Genomic DNA, 21,669 nt, shown 5'->3' with positions numbered 1-21,669 from the left:
TATGGCTGAAACTCACTTCATATTGGGACAAGTAAAACAAGACAAGAAATACACATGCGATACCTGCAAGAAATCGTACAAAGTTAAAGGTACATTGACACGTCACATAGTATATGAGTGCAGCAAAATTCCTCAAAACCAGTGCCCCGTATGTCTTAGAAAGTATATTCGCCGAGACACTTTACTCCGTCACATGAAATTCGAGTGTACCGGAAAATTGCGATTCTTTTGTAACCACTGTGGCTACGGCACCGTACGCAAATCTCATATGATCCATCATCTGCAAACTCGACACGCTTTTGGCAAAGATCTCAAAGAGAAGATTAAATTCACGAAAAAGGATCGCTTGTTCAATTGTGCAAAGTGTGGCAATAATTATCTTCGTCGTGAATCATACCTTCGCCACACGAAATTTGAATGTGGCAAAGGTCCACAATTCTTTTGTACAGAATGCAATTACTCGTGCAAACGAAGGGGTCACTTGACACAACATGCCCAAGTTCGACATAATATAGCTCTGTTCTTAAACGACACTTCAAGAAGCAATCAACAGGATCAGAAAGCGGTGCATAAGTGTGCCAAATGTCTGAAGATATTTACAACTAGAAAAGGAATGAATTATCATTTGAAGAACGTCAAATGTAAGGAGTTAGCTTATTCCTGTGCGCTGTGCGATTTCAATTCCAAGCAGAGTGAATCAGAGTTGAACGAGCACATGAAGACTGCTCACAATATGAGCGGGCCAATTGATGCAAAGAAGCCGGTGATAGATCTTATTTGCAAGGCTTGTGATAAAGTGTTCAAAACAAAAAAAGGCTACTTGTATCATGTGAAGAATGTCTGCGGTCAACAGACGCATGCGAGTTTTAGTTGTCCTCAGTGTGATTTTACCGCAAAACTCAAATCCGATTTGGAAGAACACATGGACACTCACGAGAATGACGTTGTTGATAATAGTTGTGACAAGAGTATCATTGGTAATCTAACAGAACTCTATAAGTGTCCTACTTGCGATCAGCGGCTTGCGAGTGATATGGATTTGGAGATTCACAAGACTATGTGCGAAGAGGGTTCTGGTCGTGGTCAAGAAATGGCGGTAGAACAACATTTTCCTATAGATAATTCTAGGAATCAAACTAATCAGGAAATTTTGGTATCAACGGAAAAAGTCAAGCCTGTGGATGAAGCACATAATTGTGTCACATGTGGTAAAAAATTCGCGAAAACAGAAGATTTTCAACATCACACGTGCGAGAAATTGTTCATTTCGTCGTTGAGCCGCACCGATTACCTATCGAAACCCGATTTGAGCTTGGAAAACAGTATCACGGAAACTCTGAAGAATGAGAATCTCACGCCTGTTAAGAAGATGAAAGTTAAGCGAAAAAAAATCAAAATGTTGATGAAGAAATCTGAAAGTCAGTGCCTGATGTCTAGTGGTGTTAATGCTGATCGAGAAAACAAGGCGAGATATTACTGCCAGCAATGTGACTTTTCTAGCAAATCTAGATCGCATTATCACAAGCACGTTACGCTCAAACATAACATTCGCAATGTTTACGAACTTGAAATTCGTTAATTTATTTAGTTGCAATTAGCTTAAAATTTACTTTGTTTCTTGTAAGTTCCTTCAAATTGGATCTAAATAGGATAAGTTTTCCTTTGTATGCCTTGAGCTAACTTTTCATTTCATGTAAATTTTTACGTTATTTGTCAAACAAACTCAATTTTTTGTAATTTTGAACTTTACGTTTGTAAAAGTTTCTTCATTCAGTGTTGTCGTTATTTAAGCATTATTTAAACATATAAACTACTATCTTAAGTTTACAAACCATCGACATAATATGTATCTATATCATACAAAACATTTTTAATAAAAGTAAAATTTAAAAATATTTAATTATGGATACTTTAAATTATTATTTCCTGTATAATAAAACAATGTTAGACTATAAAACATCAGAGCAAAATTTCTTCTTATGGTAAAAAGCTTTAATCATTTTCACAGGTAGTAGCCTTAATATCGAATAAATACATTTGTTTTCCTATAACACTAATCCAAGCACTTTTATATTACAATAAAACTATTTATGACTAACTTTAAATTTGGTTTAATTTCAGAGCACACTTTCGCAAGCCATTTTGTGAGTTGGGGAGACGCGTCGCAGAGCGCGAAGCTACTCATCAGCGTGGATTCAATTTTACATCCTTCATCGAAAAATCGCGAAGGGTACGAATGTATTACATGTCACAAGAAATATTCTCACCGTGCCACGTTAATGCGACACACAAACTACGAATGCAGCAGAAAGCCAAATTTCATGTGTGATCAGTGTAGTTTACTGTTCAGGCGAAAATCAACTTTGAATAAGCATATCCGACTGAAACATTCATCAATGTCAACGTCGGACGAACAACAGTCTTTACAGGCTGGAACTTATGCGTGCGCTACTTGTGATAAAGTATTCAAAAAAAAAGAGTGCCTAGCTTATCACGTGACACACGATTGTGCCAAAGAACCGAGCTTTTTCTGTAACTATTGCACTTATTCGTGCAAACGTAGTTGGAATCTTGTCAGGCATGTCAAGACACAGCACTCGATTATTATATGTGATGAAAATATGTAAGAACCTGCGAAAAATAGGTTGTTTAAGAATGAAGACAAAGGAAAAAGGCTTCAATATATTCCTATAGTAAATACAACTAAACTCGTGAATACTGTCATGACATAAAAATATTTTATACTGCTTAATAGATAATCTCTTTATTACTTTATTAAACACTTGGTATAATAACATATATAACACTATGCATATGTAAACAGGTTTGTACTAACGTTCAAACTTATTAATGCCTTAATTTAAGTGAAACCTATTGACAATAATATTTTTTAAATGTAATTTTTTATATACATATATAGCACTTTGCACACTGCATCATAATCATCTAAATCAGAATCGTCTAACTTGCAATTTTCTTCACCTCTGGCAGGAGAAATATTTACGCATTGTTTTAAAAAATGTCTGTATAATTATTTACATCTTATGTTCTGTTTCATAACTTTGTATAAAATTATAATGTAATATAAATAATATTCTCTTTCAGTACTGTTACCAAAGTCAATGTTCTCGTCTCTATACCATTACTTAAACCACATAGTTAATGTGTCATGAAATCATTCTCAAAATACGCACTTGATTGATATTTGTCATTAATCATTATATTTGCTTACTTTCTTTTCAGAATTATTCAAGAAAATGAACTTAGTATCAAATAGTGAACTTTATCGATACGGACGTATCATTCAGTGAACTAAAGCCTTTTATTTCGATCCGACCTTTTGCGCGCAACACATACGGTAAATTTTAGAAGACGATAAAACAATTTACAAGTCTATATACGAATAGAGTGCGGCATAGGACCGAGTTGTTCCTGCTATTTGTGTAATTACGCTTGCAAGCAGGAAGGTTCGCTGAACAGATATGGCAGTTGTTTATCAAAATCTGAGTTGAACTTAAACTCAAATGAAAACTTACAAGGACTTGCATGTATTAAAATATAAAATCATTGTATTTTTATATTTAATTTTCGAAATCATGAATCCTTTCCCGTCTTTGTAGAGAATTATTTGTACTTTTAAAAATAACTTTTTCATAAATTTTTTTATCATTTATTGATTTGTATTCTTTTATTTTTTCAAATTTATCTTCGAAAATCAGCATCGTGTAAATTATACAATACATTTGAATTATCATGAATATTATAATGGATTAAAATTAAAATTTCACCTTGATCGAAGCTGTGTTCGATCGGTAGAGGCAATACGGAGAGACAAACAACTTCTAACATTTCGTTAACACTTTTGTTAACCTTTTCAGAAAATGTATTGTGAAAAAATAGAATGGCAAAAACGGTTTGAAAAAAAAACAACTAGAACACACAGACAGAAATGAACAAAGCAATGTACAAAATAAGAGCCTGAAACTGTTCTGGTTAGAAAAAATGTATGTCTTATTAATATGATTCGGTCTTATATACCCTGCGTTCGATCTTTAATCCATAGTAAGCTTGTAATAGAATTATCCAGAAAATCTAGAATGTTGGCTCCGATCTATCTCCGCGCTATTTCGTAAGTTGTTTTGTTGATTTGTGTTGATATGTTCTAAATATTTTCTTTTTTTCATACTGTTTTCTCATTTTGTTTCATTCTATTAATTACAGTATAGTTACTGAAGAGGTTAACAAAAGTGTTAATGTAACTTTAGAAGTTTTCTTTTCGCATTGCTTCCACCAATTGAGCACAGCTTCAACTAAGATAAAACTATGGCAGACGAGAACAGCGATCAAAGAAATTAAAATTTCACACATCAAATTTTTTTTTCTGGCTTTGTTCCTTAGTCTTTGATAAAATTTAATCTAATTCATAACACTTAAACTGTTAATAAACAAATGATTTCTATTTAATTGCAGCTGTATCAGATCGATCCATACCTCAATTTAACCTTCGCATTGTGAACGTATCGACATTAAAGAATACGAAAGGCAAAAGAGACAAAAAGTATAAGTGCTTAAATCGCGACAAGAATCACAGTTACAAGGCAGCATTACAGCGCTGTAAAATCTATAACATCTACAAGATAAAAAATCTAGATAAAAGATTTAGAAAAGTAATAAGATCACTACGTAGATCTACGTATGTTTATATTGTGATAGAAAAATTAAGTATCAAGGCATTGATACTTGATTTTTTTTGTAAAATATATAAATAAATTTTAATAAATAACGAAGAAAATTGTACATGAAGTGTAATTTTACATTTTCAATAAAACGCATAAGTATTGTAGGTTTTTACAAATGAAAAACTCCGACAATTATTTTAATATTTATCTCTTTATGCAAAAATTATTTAATGTTATCCATTAAACACTTTTATTTTATAACGAACAGATTTTGTAAGCTATTTGCCTTATAGTAGTTAATATTTTTTAAACCTTATTAATTTATAAAGCTACTTCAAAATATTTTTATTTGTCGATGTATAGATTTAATGTCATTAGGTATCGATGTATCACAAATTTGTTTACATCTCGTAGCAGTGCACTGTATTGATGTATAAGCATGAAACTTTCGTAACGATATTTTTGTTTACAAACTCCATCCATTCAATTTAAATTTCGACTATTTCAGAAATTACAGCTGAAGAAGTGTACGAGCAACCATACCAAGTTCCGAGATTACGCATTGTGAACATCAAAAGCATACTAAATGATAGGTTTAAATGTTTGTCGTGTTTGAGCGTACATAGAAATAAGAAGACTCTCCATCGCCATATCAAGTACGAATGCAGTAAAAGTGTAAATTTCTTCTGCGACCAGTGTAGTTACTCATCAAAAATTGCGGAAAATCTGAAGAGACACACTAAGTTGCGTCATGAATCTAAGAACAATGGGAAGTGTAATGACGAATTCCAGTGCAATGAATGTAACCGAATCTATAAGTATAGAGAAAATTTGATTCGTCATTTTAAATATGAATGCGGAAAAAAGCCAAGTTTCTTCTGTAACTTCTGTGATTACTGTTCCAAACAAAAACCTAATGTTTATAAACATATTAGAAAAGTTCACCCTGGACAGAATTGGATTAATCTTCGTAAAATGTCTTAGAATCGTTCGTTTGTGATTTGCTATGCAATGAAATTTTAAGTGCAGTGTTTCGTGATTATTTATATTCGTATTAATCAATGTTTAGGTAATATTCAGTGTAAGGACCTCTTGTGCCAATAAATAATATAGTAACTTCGTATTAAAACTTCATACAAACTTTTATTTGTTTTTATAGTTCTAAAGGTTTCCTATAATAAATTATGTAAAATGCAAATCTAATAAATATTTTTTTTACTTTCAGGAAATTGTTCCAAATCGACACCAGAATCGTTACTTTTCCTGTCATCGCGTCAATTTTAGATGAAAGTAAAAATCATTCATGTCCAAAATATAAGTGCGAATTTTATGAGAAACGTCTGATACTAAATCAAAAAGTCGATCCTGACAAACTGATCAAAAAACTACATGTACAGAAGGAAAAATGCGTCTTTTATAATAGAAAATATTACAGGAAGTTGAAACTAGTTTGTTCATCGAGTACACTAGTAATTTGTGGTTATTATCGCACTTTGTTTTGTAAAGATTGTGCTGATTCGTGTTACATCAATGACAATAAAAAGTCAATACAAACACATAGTAATTAATTATGATCTGACCATTTTTTAATGACCAAGTTGCTGAAAACTTATTTTATTTTTATTCGCTAAGCAAAAAGATTCATTCCATATTGAATGATTTACTAAAGCAACGAAATGAGAAACAATTGAAAAAACTGCGATTAAATTTGCTTTTTGTTTCAGTGTTTGTCGACCTCTTATCAACAGCTGACTACAAACCATCGCTATTCCAACCGCCACCATTTACTCTATTCTTCGCTCACACACAGTCAACACTGTCTAATGTCAAAATCGAATCGACCAAAACGCCGAAAAAGTATAAGTGTACCGATTGCGGTAAAGGTTATACGCGAAAAGACAATTTAAAACGCCATTCCAACGAATGTGGCAAAGATCCGAGTTTCTTTTGTGATCACTGTGATTTCTCGTGTAAACGAAAAACCAATCTCATTAGACATAATAGCATTAAGCACGTTAAGAAATTGTAAAAATGGTAAACGCTTGATTAAATTAACCGTTGACCATGTATAAATTACTTAATTTGTAAAAAATGTTGACGTGTTATTTTGAAATAAATATTTGTTTTGTAATAATAGCGATAAATAATTATTTGACAACATCAGTGTTTTTATTTCATATATGTAAAATCTTTGACCCTAAAACTTCATTTTAAACATTCATCATACGAAATTTGTTTTACTTTCAGACTGCAAGTTTAACATATACGTTATTTATGTGGATAAATTATTCTTCGGTAGATGTAATTTCGCAAATTTAATTCAAGTGCAGGACGAGAAAATTAACTCAAGCTCAATGGCATAACCAATATCGCTGTTTGAGAGTGCGATTGTGAAGCCACCAGAATATCGATTTAAGTCAATTTTATAATTTATTTCTAAATAAAAACTTTCACGTCCTACACTTGTATGAAAGCTTCGAAAATTTGTCGTGTTGAGTCAAAAGTAATATAGTTTTTGTACTTTCTTCGTAGAACATTTTTTACAACTATGTATAACAATGAATCTTAGGTTAGCAATACAACTGTGACAGTACTTTCGTAATTAATGACTAACCTAAATGAATATCTTCAAGCTTGTTATTAAAATTTTTTAAACTTCTTTTCACAGATATCAAGAAAGAATATGAAGAAAATCCATTAGGGTTAGTGAATGAATTAAAAATACGCATAGTAGACGTATTTTCGCTTCAAAACCCTTACAAAAACAATAGTAACCCATCGAAACTCCCAATCGAGTACAGATGCTCGCAATGTAACAAAGTCTACGTAAGCAAACAAGGTCTTCGTGATCACAAACATGTGTGCAACGTGCAGCCAAGTTTCTTCTGCAAGTATTGCGATTATTCTTGCAAAAAGAGATCGAACTTTAACAGACACATTCGATCACGATCTCGTACCGGTGTATGCCCTAAAAACAGATTTGTGAAATCGAAAAAGCACAAGTGCATAATCTGTGGCACAAGTTATACATCGAAGAAACATCTAACCCGTCATATTAATTACGAGTGCGGTGTGTCTGGACGCTTTTATTGTTACCACTGTTCGTATATAACCAATCAGAAGGCTAGTCTTGTTAGGCATATCAAGTCGAAACATTCTATAATTTATACCGCGTTATCTTGAGTTTGTATTGTTGATACAATCTACCTGTATCATTAATTTTACGGTGATACTTCTTAATAAATCAATCCACACGTCTATACCTGATACACGAATATTAATATAGCACTATGTAAGTTTTTTAATTTTTTTAAACACATCGACGTACAATTATTATATTGTTATTAATAACTACTTAAACTAATTTTCAGAATTAAATTATGATAAATATTTAAACAAATAAACATAGCTTGATTAAAGCCAAATATTAACAGCTACATATTTCTTACAGATTTTAAAGGATCTTCATCACCTTGTGAACTAGATATACAATTTATGAACATCGCATTCATACTAACGAATTTTGCAATGACTATTCATTCATAACATTTGACTCATCCTTCATCTTAACCTGTGTTCTTAAGGGGAGTAGCTAGTGTTAAATAGTGACAATTTTACTATCATGTAAAAGTTGTTTTAATAAATTTATTACCATGAACATTTTTTTCATTTTGAACTTCTTGATTCATTTTATTTGTCCTAAGTCCTAAAATCTAAATTGAGAATTCTAGAAAGTCCTCGTAACCGTAACACTTAATTTTTTTATTTGCCACGTTTTCCTGAACGATAGAACGAACGAAAATCATGTTTAAACATTATTGAGTTACTTATTATATACAATATATATTTTATATTAGTTATTATTTTATTTTGCATTTTTTTTACAACTCGTTAGTTAAAATTATATTGTTTTCTTAAAACAATTAATCTTACAATAAGTTGATATGTTTGCAATTAAGAAAAATGTTAATAATAAAGAAACACTTGTTATTCTAAAAATAAAAAGTTGCAAAACAAACCAAAACCTGTATATAACATTTTATTACCATCAGTAAGTGCAGTATCTTTTAGATAAAATGTTGCTTATAGGTAAGTTAGTGATAATATAAAATAATAGTTAGTCATAATATAAATAAGTGATAATATAATAATATAAAATATTTTAGAAGAGTGATGAACTTTCGGAGGTGTCATTCATCTCTTAAAAATGTTTTCTCAAAAGTAAAAGCAAGTAAAAGTATTCATTTTTTCACTTATTGGTCCACACAACATATCACAAATAAATATTTCATATTTCTTGTTGAATTTGACTCGAAAAAATTATTTTTCAAAAAACATTACAATAATTTGTTTAAACAAATTGTTCAAACATACGAATTTTTAAAAATTAATGTAAAATATATATTCCATATTGTCTAAAACTACTGAAATGATATATCGTTTGTCCGTGTTATCGATCAAAACTTTACTAAAATTCCTACCAAAAATGATTTAGGCTAAAACCAAATTTAGGCTAAAAACAGATCAACTTTATTTCTTTATTTTCTTTTACATAGACTCAGTTTTAAGGCGATATACAATTTATTGTAATTTTGAGAGCCAATAATTGGTGAAAAAAACCTAGTTTTCTTTTAAAAAAAATAGGTATTTCTACCCTTACAATTGAAATTAATACTGTTTTATAGCCTTTTTTATTCTACAATTTTTAGCGTCGATTTCATCAAGCTAGCTTTATTTGTTTCTAAAATATTTGAAAAAAACTGTTTCTGGGGGTGAAATTTCGGAGTGGATTCCATCCCTTAATATTGCGTATTAGTCCGTATGCAAAAATTATGTTTTCTGTCTCAATGTATCATAACATATTACAAACGATAATAATACTGAACTTTTTTGTCAACAGGTACAGAAGAACTACGAAAAAATTCATTATCATCTTTGGATCCTCGATTCCATATCATCGATGTTAACTCTTTGTTAGAAACATCTAAACTACTTACAAACATCCAAAAATCTTCAAAAACTTACCCGTGTATTAAATGTCATAAAGTTTACTCATTAAACGAAGATTTTGAGAAACGCCAGAGATACGAATATGACAAAGAGCCACAGTATTTGTGTTCTGATTGTAATGGTTTTAATGAAGTATGTCCAAGATTGAATGTGGAAAAAATTTACAAGTACAAGTGTCAAGCTTGCGAAAAACATTACGCTACGCAATATAATTTAGAGCAACATGTCAAATACGAGTGTGGGAATAAGCTACCTATATTCTCTTGCAAAAAATGTATTTACATTTGTAGATATAGTAGTACTTTGAAACGACACGTTAGTTTGAAACACTCTGACAGTTAAATTAACATTTTTTTTCAGATATTTTTGACATACGTATCGAACTGTAATGTTCAAATTTGATACAATAAAATATAAACATAAAGTCGAGAATTATATATGTTTGAAAAAGAAATCATTGATTTTAGAATAATTTCCTTGGCTTAATCAATTTAATTTATCTCGATGTGGATGTATAGCAATTAATCTCTTTCTCATCACATACTTATTATTTATTACCTATTAAAATACTTACGCTATACTTGTGAAAAGTTGTATTGAAAAAGAACATTGTAAAAAAAATCATTCCGCAGGACAGAAGTTCTTCAAGTGTAATGTATCTGGCAACTTTTACAGACATGCCAATTGGTGTAGGTATCAAACTGCAGTTATTGCAATTATACACGTAATGACAGAGCCAATTTCAAGAGATACCTTTTGAAGAATGATAATATTTTCAAATTATAGATACTATTGCAAATACACAGTGCCTAACAAATAAGCTAAAAATATTTATAATTTGTAACTATAATAATTATAATTAATGCCTACAAAATTCAATCGTCACTTTGTGATTTACTAATTAATTATCGTTTATTTATAGACAAATTTAACCCTTCATATTTAGGTGTTTTAATTTATTTCGACTTATATAATTTTGTATATTGAATTATTTGTATTTTATTACAACTTTCTAATTGAAAAAGTTTGTTTGAAAGTTTAATAGAGGAAATTTATAATAAAATTTACTTGATCATATACCATTAAATTGTTTGTAATTATGTTTATAGTTTTAATATTCATGTTAAATGAATACTACAAATATGGTAATTTTAAATTAAAATATTTTTTACAAACTCCGTAGAACATTTATAAAATACATAATTTGGTAAAAAAGGAATTTCTTTGTTCAAATTTATTCATATTTTCCAATCCTCTTTATTCTGTACACACTCTTCACGTCTACCCTTAAAATATTCTAATTATCGTACTATCTTCTGTTTCTAGAAATCAAATCAGAAGACGGTTCTGGATTGCGCATCGTCAGCATTGCGTCGTTGTCTCGCCCACGTCGAATCCTACCGAGAAATTCATCGCGTAATACGGAAAGCAGGTTCGAGTGTCATACCTGCGGTCGTACGTACAAGTACGTACATAACCTCAAACGACATACTACCTATGAGTGTGGAAAAGAGCCAAGTTTTTTCTGTCAATATTGTGATTATCGATGCAAGCAAAAGTCTTCGATGGACAGCCATGTTAAGACTAAACACAAGATTTCATTTTCACCTACAAAGCGTAAAGCCTTTTACGATAGAAGAACAGTTTAAAACATTAACAATTGAATCACGTATTTATGGCTTACGTTGTTTCTTATCCTTTCGGACTGTGCTGAGGTGTATTACATTATGAGGGTTTATTTTGAGAGAAGTAGGTCTCAATCGAATGGTATAGAGCATAGCTTTCTTGTTGTACTACATTACCGAAACTTTTCGTTTGCTTTTTTATTTTTACAAAAGTTCATCGAAGGTGTTGTTTCGTGTTCAGTCAGTGCAATTGTATATAAAAGGATTTTTTTCCATTACTTCTCCTAGAATAAACCCTTATACTATAGGATTTTTTTATTAAAGATTTCCTTATTTTACGCCTTCCAACGGTGTTTTATGTTTAGTATTGTTTTTTTTTTAATTTATATTAATGTATTTTACAAATAACATTTAATAAATAGAAAAAGTATAAAATATGTATTTTAATTATCATCAAATATTGTTTTCTTATTTGATTACATTAATTATCAACTGTCTTTTTCAGTCATTACGTAGAAAGGAGAGTATAACATCTACAACTAAAATAACAAAAATATGAACTAATTTAATGATTAATGAATATGCATAAGCAAAAATCTATTTTTAATTTAATGTATATAATAATAAAGCAAGATAAGTTTCTTTTTGCACTTACAAACTAAAAACGCACGTTACATATATATTTTCTCGTGTTATACTAAGTTATGAGGACATATAAAGTTATGTATTTACGTCCAAATAATAAATCAATATTTGATTTCAAAATACTGATCTTCTTTTATCTTGTTTCAGAACCTAGCACGTCAAAACGATCTGCACGATGCATTCATGTCACTAATAAGCCGGAACAACCATCGTCAAGTCTAGATTTTCGTATAGTAGACATCAAGTCACTTCTACGTGTGAAATCGAACAGCAAGACATGCCATCATCAGTGTTCCGTGTGTGGTAAGCTATATAGAGGTAGACAAGGATTGTGGTATCATCGGCAACGTGAATGTGGGCAGAAAGCGAAGTACTACTGTGAACATTGCAATTTCTTTTGTAAATCACCGCAAGCTTTCAAGAAACATGTCAAGAGGAGATTGGAAATTGGTCAATGTGTTATTCTCGGGAAACATAATCTTACGAGTAATCTTACGAATGGATAGATTTTGGACATATAGAAATGTTTCTTTCTGTGGCACAATAAATTTTCTGTTTTGACTTATGTGATGAAATTTGCACAGCTTGTGATTTCCTACTGACCTGATGGTTACAACAGTAGCTAATAAAAAATTAACGTTTCTTTATCTAAATAAATTCTATACTTGTATAAATAACTTAAATATATTATAGCTATTTTGTGCCATTTATTCTGTAACCTGTACGTCATTATTAAAATAAAAAACTTATTAATTTACATAACTAGTTAATTAGTCTATTCATTTCTATATTCTCTTGTAAGCGATGGACAAATCATTAAAATGTCACTTTTTTCCTCCTGTATTTGCAGTACATAATCCAATATCATGGCTACGTATCATAAACATTTCATATATATTGACGGAACAGGATAGTGAATTGAAAACTAAAACAAATCAGGGAAATTGAAGTCGTAGTAGTTACAAATCCGTCGGAAGAACAAGTTTTTGTTGCGATTAGTGCGGATATTTGTCGAAGTTAAGATCGAACATACTAAGACATACACCAGCTTGGTTAAAAGCTGGAGAATGTTTTACGCGAGGCCAACATTCTAATATTGTCCTTAATATTGAATGAAAATAAGATGATTATGGTGTGCAATAATATTTTGACTTTAATAAGTGGAATAATGGAAATATTAACATTAGAACATAGTCAAAATAAAATACCGAAAACTTATGAATTTACAAAAGAACATTTTTAATTGTATACTGGAAGCATTTGTTAAATATATAGTAAAAATGATTTGAAAAGATATCTTGGTTTATGTTTGAATAAGAACATTCCAAAATCTTATTTGTATAGTTTTTTTGGTTTGGTATTGAAAAGAAATAAATAACCACCTGCACTAAACGGATAATTGCTATTTTAATAAATAATATTACTATTCCAGCTCGTCTCTTCCGATCAATGTTGTCACATTTAAACTTCTTCGACCCGAGAACAATTACAAATTACGATAGTCATCCAACGATACAGTCAAAGAAAAAATTTGGATGCGACACATGACAACGATTATATACTTCAAGTCAACATCTGTGAGAAGGAATCGAGCTTCTTTTGCGATCGATGTCATTTTTCATCTAAGCATAAATCAGATTTGAACAAACATATTAAGAATAGAAATTGTAATGATAACTGCCCTGGACGACGTGACAAACAAAAACGAAGGCTGTATCAAGAATCAACAGAGCATAAGGAAATTGATCTGAGATATTATATACTGTAATTTCAAAAATATTTTTTCATGCAAGTAAATTTGTTCGAGATAACATAAATGTGATATAGTTCTCCGACTAAAACTTATATCGGTGTACATATTATGAATGCAGAGAATTTGTAAAATAATCTAATGGACACGTAAAAAAATGTATTAAAATTGAATTTTTGACAGATGGTTCAAATGAATTTTATATTTTCAACAGCAAAGATAATTTTTATCTTTAAAAAGCCTAATCTATGGAATCTGCACATTTTTATGTGATTAGCTCTAGGGGCAGTCTTGTTGTCATAAAATGTTAGTAAAATATTGATATCGTTTGACTGAAAATATTTTTATATCTTTTCAGAATCTTATTTAACAAAAGGTATTGGCTCTTTCATCTGACTGTCACCAAGTAAAGTTAAATCTGATAACTATAACGTCAAAAAAAATTATATGAACGAAGTACAAGCTGGAAAAGGAGTTTAAATGTTTTTTTTATTAAACGTAAAAAATGAATGACCGATTACGTAAACTAATTATGTGAATACTCACGCAACCATAATTGTTCCGTAAATTAATCCCATTCTACAGTCGCCATGAGTAACAGCTGTCAACTTATCGTTTGTTTAAAAAGTAATGCTCGCGGTTTCGGTCAACGCAAAAATGTCATTCGCATCAAAACTAACCAGCAAAATCAAATTTTTCTTGTTTCAGATTTCTTGTTTGCCGAGTGTTTCGATCCAACAGAAATCTCCAGCGACAAAATTGGTCTTCGTATTGTCAAATCGGAATCATTGGCGTATCGACCGAAACATGGCATCGTAACTCGTATTGTTGGTGGTAAACCATGCAACTATGACTACGTTTGTCATCAATGCGGCAAATCCTATATGCGTATCAATACACTCAAGAGACACATGAAGTATGAGTGTGGCAAACCTGCGAGTTTCTGCTGCAGTTTTTGTGATTACAGATGCAAACGGAAGGATAATCTTAGGTACCATATTATCACGTGTCAGAAACGTAAAGATACATTAAGTATGACAGCGAAACCGTGAATAGAATCACATGGATGATTGTTTTAATATTTATATGTTATTTGTGTTTTTAATGAAATTGGATGATAAGCTTAAGAAATTATTAAATAGCTTCACTGAAATTTTTTTCAAATCTGAAATATTTCGTGAAATAAATTATAAGGTGTATTAGTAGCCATGTGTAATTGGTTTAATTATACAGCTGTTAAGAATTATTCTTATTTAATTAGTTGAATAAATATATAAAATCAAATACTGACACATCACTGATTTTTAAGTTACCATAAGATACCATGCCACGTTTCGTGCTTGAACCATTCAAACTATACATAAAGAATTCCTTATTATTTAAAAATTAATATTATTTATACTGTGAGAAACAGTATCCATTAACTAATACGAATCCACACAATAATATTCTGTAACCATATCTATAATGTACCATCGACTTGTATTGTAAAATATTGATATAATATTTGATTACTTAAGATCACATCGATCTTACTCTGGAATATTACGTCTACATAAACATACTTGTTTTTATCTCTTGACATAGAATATTTACAATATTTCCATGATCATAGATCATGTTTTCTTCCTTCGTTATATTAACAAATCTAACGTTCATAATCAATTTGTAAAAAAGAGTTTTCCAATAAAAACAAAGAGTAAACTATAAAAATTGTATCTTTTAATATCAAATTCGTCTGTCTCATTATTTCATTTCTATATTATGTTATCGCTAACTTACTTGTATTATATTTTCAGATGGTTTGTTATGTCCTTCGAAAGTTACTATCAACAAATAATATCAAGTGGCAATGAGACAATTCGCGACTTTGTAGATCCACGAATATTTAGATGTGAAGGTTACAGTAGTAATTACAGGATAAAATGCAGTTCAAATCGACTAATTCGCTACGAATGCGAAATATTACAAAAATTTCATTTTCTTTATTGTATCTTCAAGTGTAAATAAAAATTATATTTCAAGAAGTTTGGCAAAATATCAACCTTTTAAATATTTCGACAACGTGGCGAGACGCAAAAGTATTGTAATCGGTCTTCTTGCTTTCCAAGAAAGCACAACGATTTATTAACGCGTTTTTTAAAATCTAATAAAACCGAGTTATCAATAAATAATAACCTTGAATGTATAATGCCTTAACATGCATATATAACTACTTCACGCTAATTTTAGTGCACACCAATAACCTCAATTCTTGCAGCATTTTTTGGAGATGGTATATCCGTTTGCGAATGGTATAAGTTTCAATGTACCCTACATATAAAAACAAAATTAAGCTTCCGAAAAAAGAGATTTAATGCAAATGAAACTGATTTCTCGTTACAGTGAGCCTGTGGCAAGGACTGATAACCCCGTCGAATTACTCGCAAACACTGCCAATTGGCAACAAGAATAAGGCGAACATGTGCGTACAATGCGGCAAGACATACGTACACGACTTCACGCTGCGACGTCACATGCGATACGAGTGCGGCAAGCCGGCCAGGTTCTGCTGCCATTATTGCCCACACAGAAGCAAATATAAGGCCAATGTACAGCAGCACATTCTACAGTTGCACAAAGGGGAACCTGTCAGAATTAACGTCGATCCCGAATAAAGTTATTTTTGTTTTCTCGTCTCGTAGTTTTGTATGGAACTGAACTGCGCGCGCGGGTGCGTGCGTGTGTACGTGTTTGTGCGTGCGTGCGTGTAGTTGGATGAGTGTCGTGCAATACAAAGAAAAAATTTAATAAACAAACAGACAAGGAAATTATAATTGTGTAAAAAATCATCGAAAGTATATAATAAACGAGTCTTCCCCGAACAATTCTCATTGTAGTTACTCTCACGTAGTCAATACTCGTACACCAAACACGATACATAATACCCTCCACTAATTTTCGAAATCCTTGTAACGATACTAACCGAAAAAAATATTTCCCGTCAAATTCCAGATCCCCTCCAGTTACCCAGCGAGCGACATCATCCTAACATACTGGCCAAGAGAAGGAAGTTCCCAGGACCGAACAACTTCAAGTGCATCAAATGTGGCAAAAGTTACAATCACGTGAAGAATCTCAAGCGACACGAGAAGTACGAATGTGGCATGCCGCCCAAATTCGAGTGTACTCTATGCAGCTACAAGTCTTACTACAATTATACTCTGGAGAATCATATTGCTCGATGCCACAAGATGAGTTTTACTTTTGTCGACGTTGCGCGCGCCGAACATTCCGATTTGACAAAGATTTACGGAAGTCGTGTTTAGTTTGTTGATGTTCTAGGTTTCAACTCACGTTTTGTAGAATTTTATTGAGGCTTTTGTTTGCTATCTTTGTTTTAAATCGACGTATTTCAAAGCGAAAATCAAGAGCAACCTGTCAAATAATCGATTGCCATTTAATTTTACGCATAAATCTTCATTGATACTAAAGAATTTATTTGTTAGAATAATGAGTTCTTTTATAATATCAATTGAGATAATTAGTAATTAATTTCGTAAATTTTTAAATATAGGATGTACAGATTACTTTAGATCTACTTTATGTAGACTACTGATTTTTCAATACTCTTGTTAGAGTTAATTTTAAATGCCGTGCTTAACCACGTCGAAAACAATGAGCTTTTTAAAGACTTACCCCAAAAGATTTATTATACAATGATGCAATATACATAATTGTAGCTTTTAAGTGATTGTTTATTACGTAAATGCTAACATCCAATGTAAATATAACTAATAAAATAAAAGAAATCAAATAATGTATATTTCGGTGATTTAAAATTCTTTAGTATGTATAACTAACCTAATCCTTTTGCCTTTCATTTTGAACACTCGGTAACCAGTATATTTCTTTTTCAGGTTACCCACCAAACTGGAATCAGCCACTTCACCGGCAAACCTGGCCGACTCCGAATACGAAACGAAATTCCGTGGCGTGTGGGAAGTGCGGCAAATCGTATTCAACGGCTGGTAATCTAAGTCGACATGAAAAATACGAGTGTGGAAAGGCTCCAGGATTCCGGTGCTCCGAGTGCTCTTATAAGAGCTACTACAGATTCAATATGGAAAGACATCTTGTCGTTTGTCGCCAGAGGAGGACTGACTGGCGTTTTTGAATATATACGTTATATGATTGAAGGATGAGCATTATTATTTGTAAATAAATGAGAGGACTAATCAATATCATCAAGCTTCATTTCACACTTAGCGTCCAATCCGTTAAAGATCACGACAATTGCGAGATACGTGAATGTTACTGACCAAGCAATTTTCTTTTCAGACCTGCTGATGGCGACGTATCATCATCCACCGAGATACCTTGTGGTGCCGGAAAGTTTAACGTGCCATAGATGCGCAAAAGCTTACAAGACTCCTGGTAATCTCAGGCGGCATCTCAAGTACGAGTGTGGCAAACTACCGAGATTTCACTGTTCAACCTGCGGCTATCGTACTTTTCACGCATACACTATGAAGAGACATCAATTTGTTTGCAAAACTAAGTATAAACGACGATGCTGATAGTCATTTTGCAAAAACGTTATGAATGAATTTTGTAACACTTGATCTGGGATGATTTTTTGTACGCTCCTTATGTTAGTTGTCATTAGTTTAAAAATTCCAAGAGAACATTGTTTTCTTTGGCAGGGAAAGAAAAATCTATATATTATGATGAAGTATAAAAAAACGTTTTAATTTATATGATACACTATTTATGTTCGTACAATTTGATTACAGATAAATAAAAAAAAGAGAGATCAATTAAATAAAGTTTTTCCTATTTCCGCTTGCAGTATTCAAAAAACATCATTATTTTTTTCATGATACTCTATATTATTTTCTCCAATTATCCGTCACACTGTATCGAAATCATCTGCACAACCATATAAAACATTGCACTTGTATCAACAAGAAAAAAGAACTCTGCAACATACTAACTGTATCACCTCTTGGCTTGCAGTTATAGACCCACTGTCGATGTTCGAAATGTGCGACCTGTTGGCTCCGGTGTTCGTCGAGGTATCCGAGGGGATGGACCAACCCAACGTCTGTCAACGCTGTGGCAAGTCTTACAAACACTCGTCCCATCTGATTCAACATGAGAAGTACGAGTGTGACAAACCTCCGAGATTCGGGTGCTACTACTGCGAATACAAGAGCAAACGCAAAACCGATATTCGCCGGCATATTCGCATTAAACATCATGACAAAGACTTTAAATTTAAGGTGCAACCGGATTAATCGTTGGATGAACTTAGTCTCCTTACCGAAAATGAGTATTTTCCATTGCATACTTCTCTTTTCTAGTGTGTTGTAAAATGTGCAATCATTAATAAATTTTTTTAATTTTGGCGAGTGAGACGATGTAGAGATTAATCGCGAGAGATACTATCTCGCGAATGGTTTTTATGAAGTAACCGATTGTGATTTTTATCAACCGCGTGGACTATAATTATTATACAGTCGTAGTGAGGATTATTATCTCGATTTTCTGAAATGAATAATAATTCACAAGTGCATTTAGGTAGATATTTATATGCGAAAACAGCGGTTAGCTTCTTCTAAATTTGTTTCTTCGTGATTTGCACTTCCATTGAAATGTATTTATTATTACGTTTCTTCATTCGTAGACAGATGTGTCTATAGTACGTAATTCATTGAAATTGTATAGGAAATTAAAAGTGAGAATAAATTTATTTGATATTTCAAGTCTCGTTTCAAGCTGTGCCTTCATTACAACTTCCGAAACTCATTGATTACTCTTTATATAACAAAATGCACGCAATAACTTGTAAATGAAGATTTTGATTTGTGACATTATGACATTTTTACTAACAATTTGATATTGCTTTCAGAATGCAGTAAATAACGTTGTCAGAAGAAACAAGAAAGAGCTATAATAAGATAAGTCATATTGAATATCTCGCCTGAAACACCCCATTTTATGGTGCCCATTGCCAATCGTGAAAATAAAAAATGTAAATAAAATAAAAATAAAAAGCTATAGTCTATGAAAAAATAAATACCTCAATCTCTTATTGACACTGATTTTTCAGGTATTTATAGTCCTATTAGAATTTTCAAGAGAGCAGGAGAAATCAAGCAAGACATTCAACTCAAATCCAAAGTAATATATTTCTGTCAGTTATGCAAATTAGATTTCACATTGAACGTTAATTACATTTCCCACGTGAAAAAGTATACAAGTGATGTAGTGGCCTTAAATAATTTGTCCCGTTTGTTGATGAAAAACTATTTACTGATGTATAAACAGCAGCATCTAACAATTTTTTCTATTTAAAAATCACCCAATACTACTCAAAGATAATTATCAATTGATTTTTTAATATATATGTTATATTTGAATATATTATCTGAATATCACTGAAAATGCGAATCGTGTATGAGAGTATCCATAAGCAAAGCTTGAAGATTTTCACGCATAAAAAAGAGTAAGTTATATCAGTGTATAGAATGAATTTTCTTACTATCTTAACTTATATGTTTATTTTTCAGCAAATATCTGCAAAACAATTTTGGTATTAGTCTTGATGATTCGTCTGAAATATCCTCAAATATTATAGTTCAACTACCGGGACTTTTAATTAAGAAATAATGTATAACAAAACACTTTGGATTGTATTCGTGCAGTCTCAACGTATGAAGGAAAAAAGTTTTCCAAAAATTAATTTTTCATGTAATTACAATAAACACAATGATAAAATACAAAAAGAAATTATTATATTGTGCAAAAATAATAGCATAAATTCTTTAAAAGAAAAATCACTGCAAAAAAATAAGAATCCTAATAAAATTATAACAAAACAACCAATTATAAAGAAACTCATTTCATTTCACATACATACGACGCTTGCAATCTTTGCTGCCTCGAAAGCTCAACCATCAACTTCTCATCCCACTTCACGAAAAAATTTTTTCTCTCAAAACAACAACAAAACTATAAAGGGTAGAGCCGTTTATTAATCCATCCCCACTTTTTCTCTGACTTTTCCAGAGTTCGATGAGTTTTCCGGTGGCCTATGGTACGAGCCTCAAGTACCTCTGCCAGTACCTAACAATAAATCAGGTGGCTCGAGTGAAGAGGGTAATAATGTGTGCCCACGTTGCCGTAAAACCTACATACATTCCAGGCATCTGAAACGCCATATGAAGTACGAGTGTGAGAATCCAAGGCGATTCTGCTGTTCTTACTGTCCTCATCGTAGCAACCACAAGATCGATATGCAGAGACACATTGTTAGACGTCATCAGGGCAAAAGCATCAAGTTTTATGTTCTCAAATGAGAGAACTGCCGTCAAGCGAGTCAATTTTCTTGGGTTCTTAGTCTTCTTCTTTTTTTCTTTTTGCTTCCTCTTTTTTTAAGTATGTTATATGTTGATATGTATGACGATTTGTGTGAAATGTTGTTCACGATTAGTAGCTGCGAATAGTAAAAGTTACTTGGATTTTTTCTGTTATTTTTAAGGTATCTAGATAAATTGAAATTTTCGTTTTTAGAAGGATGCATCAAATATAGTCGCGCACGAATAAAAATACAATTGGAAACAAAAATATTATGTCATGCAAAGCAGCGCGGCAATTATTGTTACGTTTGCATAATGACAATGTGTGTAAGTCAGTTTTGATATTTTAATGAAAAAGTTACAAGTATGATGACTAATAAGAAATATATTTTTTTGCTATATGAAAAAAATGTTGCTAATGTATAGTAGTCGATAATGAGATAATAATATAATAATATACGATAGTCGATTATATATCGACGAATTTTTATTCATTCTAAAACTGACAATTTTCGGCTCCGAATAAAGATGCATTTAATTGTTTAATATAATGAATTTTAAATTTGTGCATTATACACTAGATGAGAAGCGAGCTATTTAAATGTTAATGCTACGTT

At 31.5% G+C, this 21,669-nt stretch overlaps 3 protein-coding genes across 3 annotated transcripts; all 3 read left to right on the top strand.

The window, feature by feature from the left end:
• The first annotated feature begins 1 nt into the window (after position 1).
• Positions 2-1,837, top strand: LOC131666887 (zinc finger protein 845-like). The gene has a single exon (XM_058939946.1). It carries the CDS (start codon positions 2-4, stop codon positions 1,577-1,579), a length of 1,578 nt encoding a protein of 525 aa, XP_058795929.1. The 3' UTR covers positions 1,580-1,837.
• A 3,776-nt stretch (positions 1,838-5,613) lies between these two features.
• LOC131666890 (zinc finger protein 22-like) lies at positions 5,614-6,829 on the top strand. Its single transcript, XM_058939950.1, has 3 exons — positions 5,614-5,748; positions 5,905-5,969; positions 6,404-6,829. The coding sequence occupies exons 1-3, from the start codon at positions 5,741-5,743 to the stop codon at positions 6,706-6,708; spliced, it is 378 nt and encodes a 125-aa protein (XP_058795933.1). The 5' UTR covers positions 5,614-5,740; the 3' UTR covers positions 6,709-6,829.
• A 7,470-nt stretch (positions 6,830-14,299) lies between these two features.
• LOC131667021 (zinc finger protein 761-like) lies at positions 14,300-21,052 on the top strand. The gene is made up of 7 exons (XM_058940172.1): positions 14,300-14,625; positions 15,509-15,618; positions 16,095-16,339; positions 16,715-16,874; positions 17,609-17,829; positions 17,975-18,197; positions 20,763-21,052. Exons 1-7 carry the CDS (start codon positions 14,300-14,302, stop codon positions 21,050-21,052), a joined length of 1,575 nt encoding a protein of 524 aa, XP_058796155.1.
• Positions 21,053-21,669: the final 617 nt, after the last annotated feature.

This window comes from Phymastichus coffea, unplaced genomic scaffold, assembly GCF_024137745.1.
Source record: "Phymastichus coffea isolate CEN01 unplaced genomic scaffold, Cenicafe_Pcof_1.1 PCOF00062, whole genome shotgun sequence".
In the NCBI taxonomy this organism is placed as follows: Eukaryota; Metazoa; Arthropoda; class Insecta; order Hymenoptera; family Eulophidae; genus Phymastichus; species Phymastichus coffea.
The sequence above is the reverse complement of the archived record's forward strand: the minus strand, read 5'-3'. Positions and strand labels throughout refer to the sequence as shown.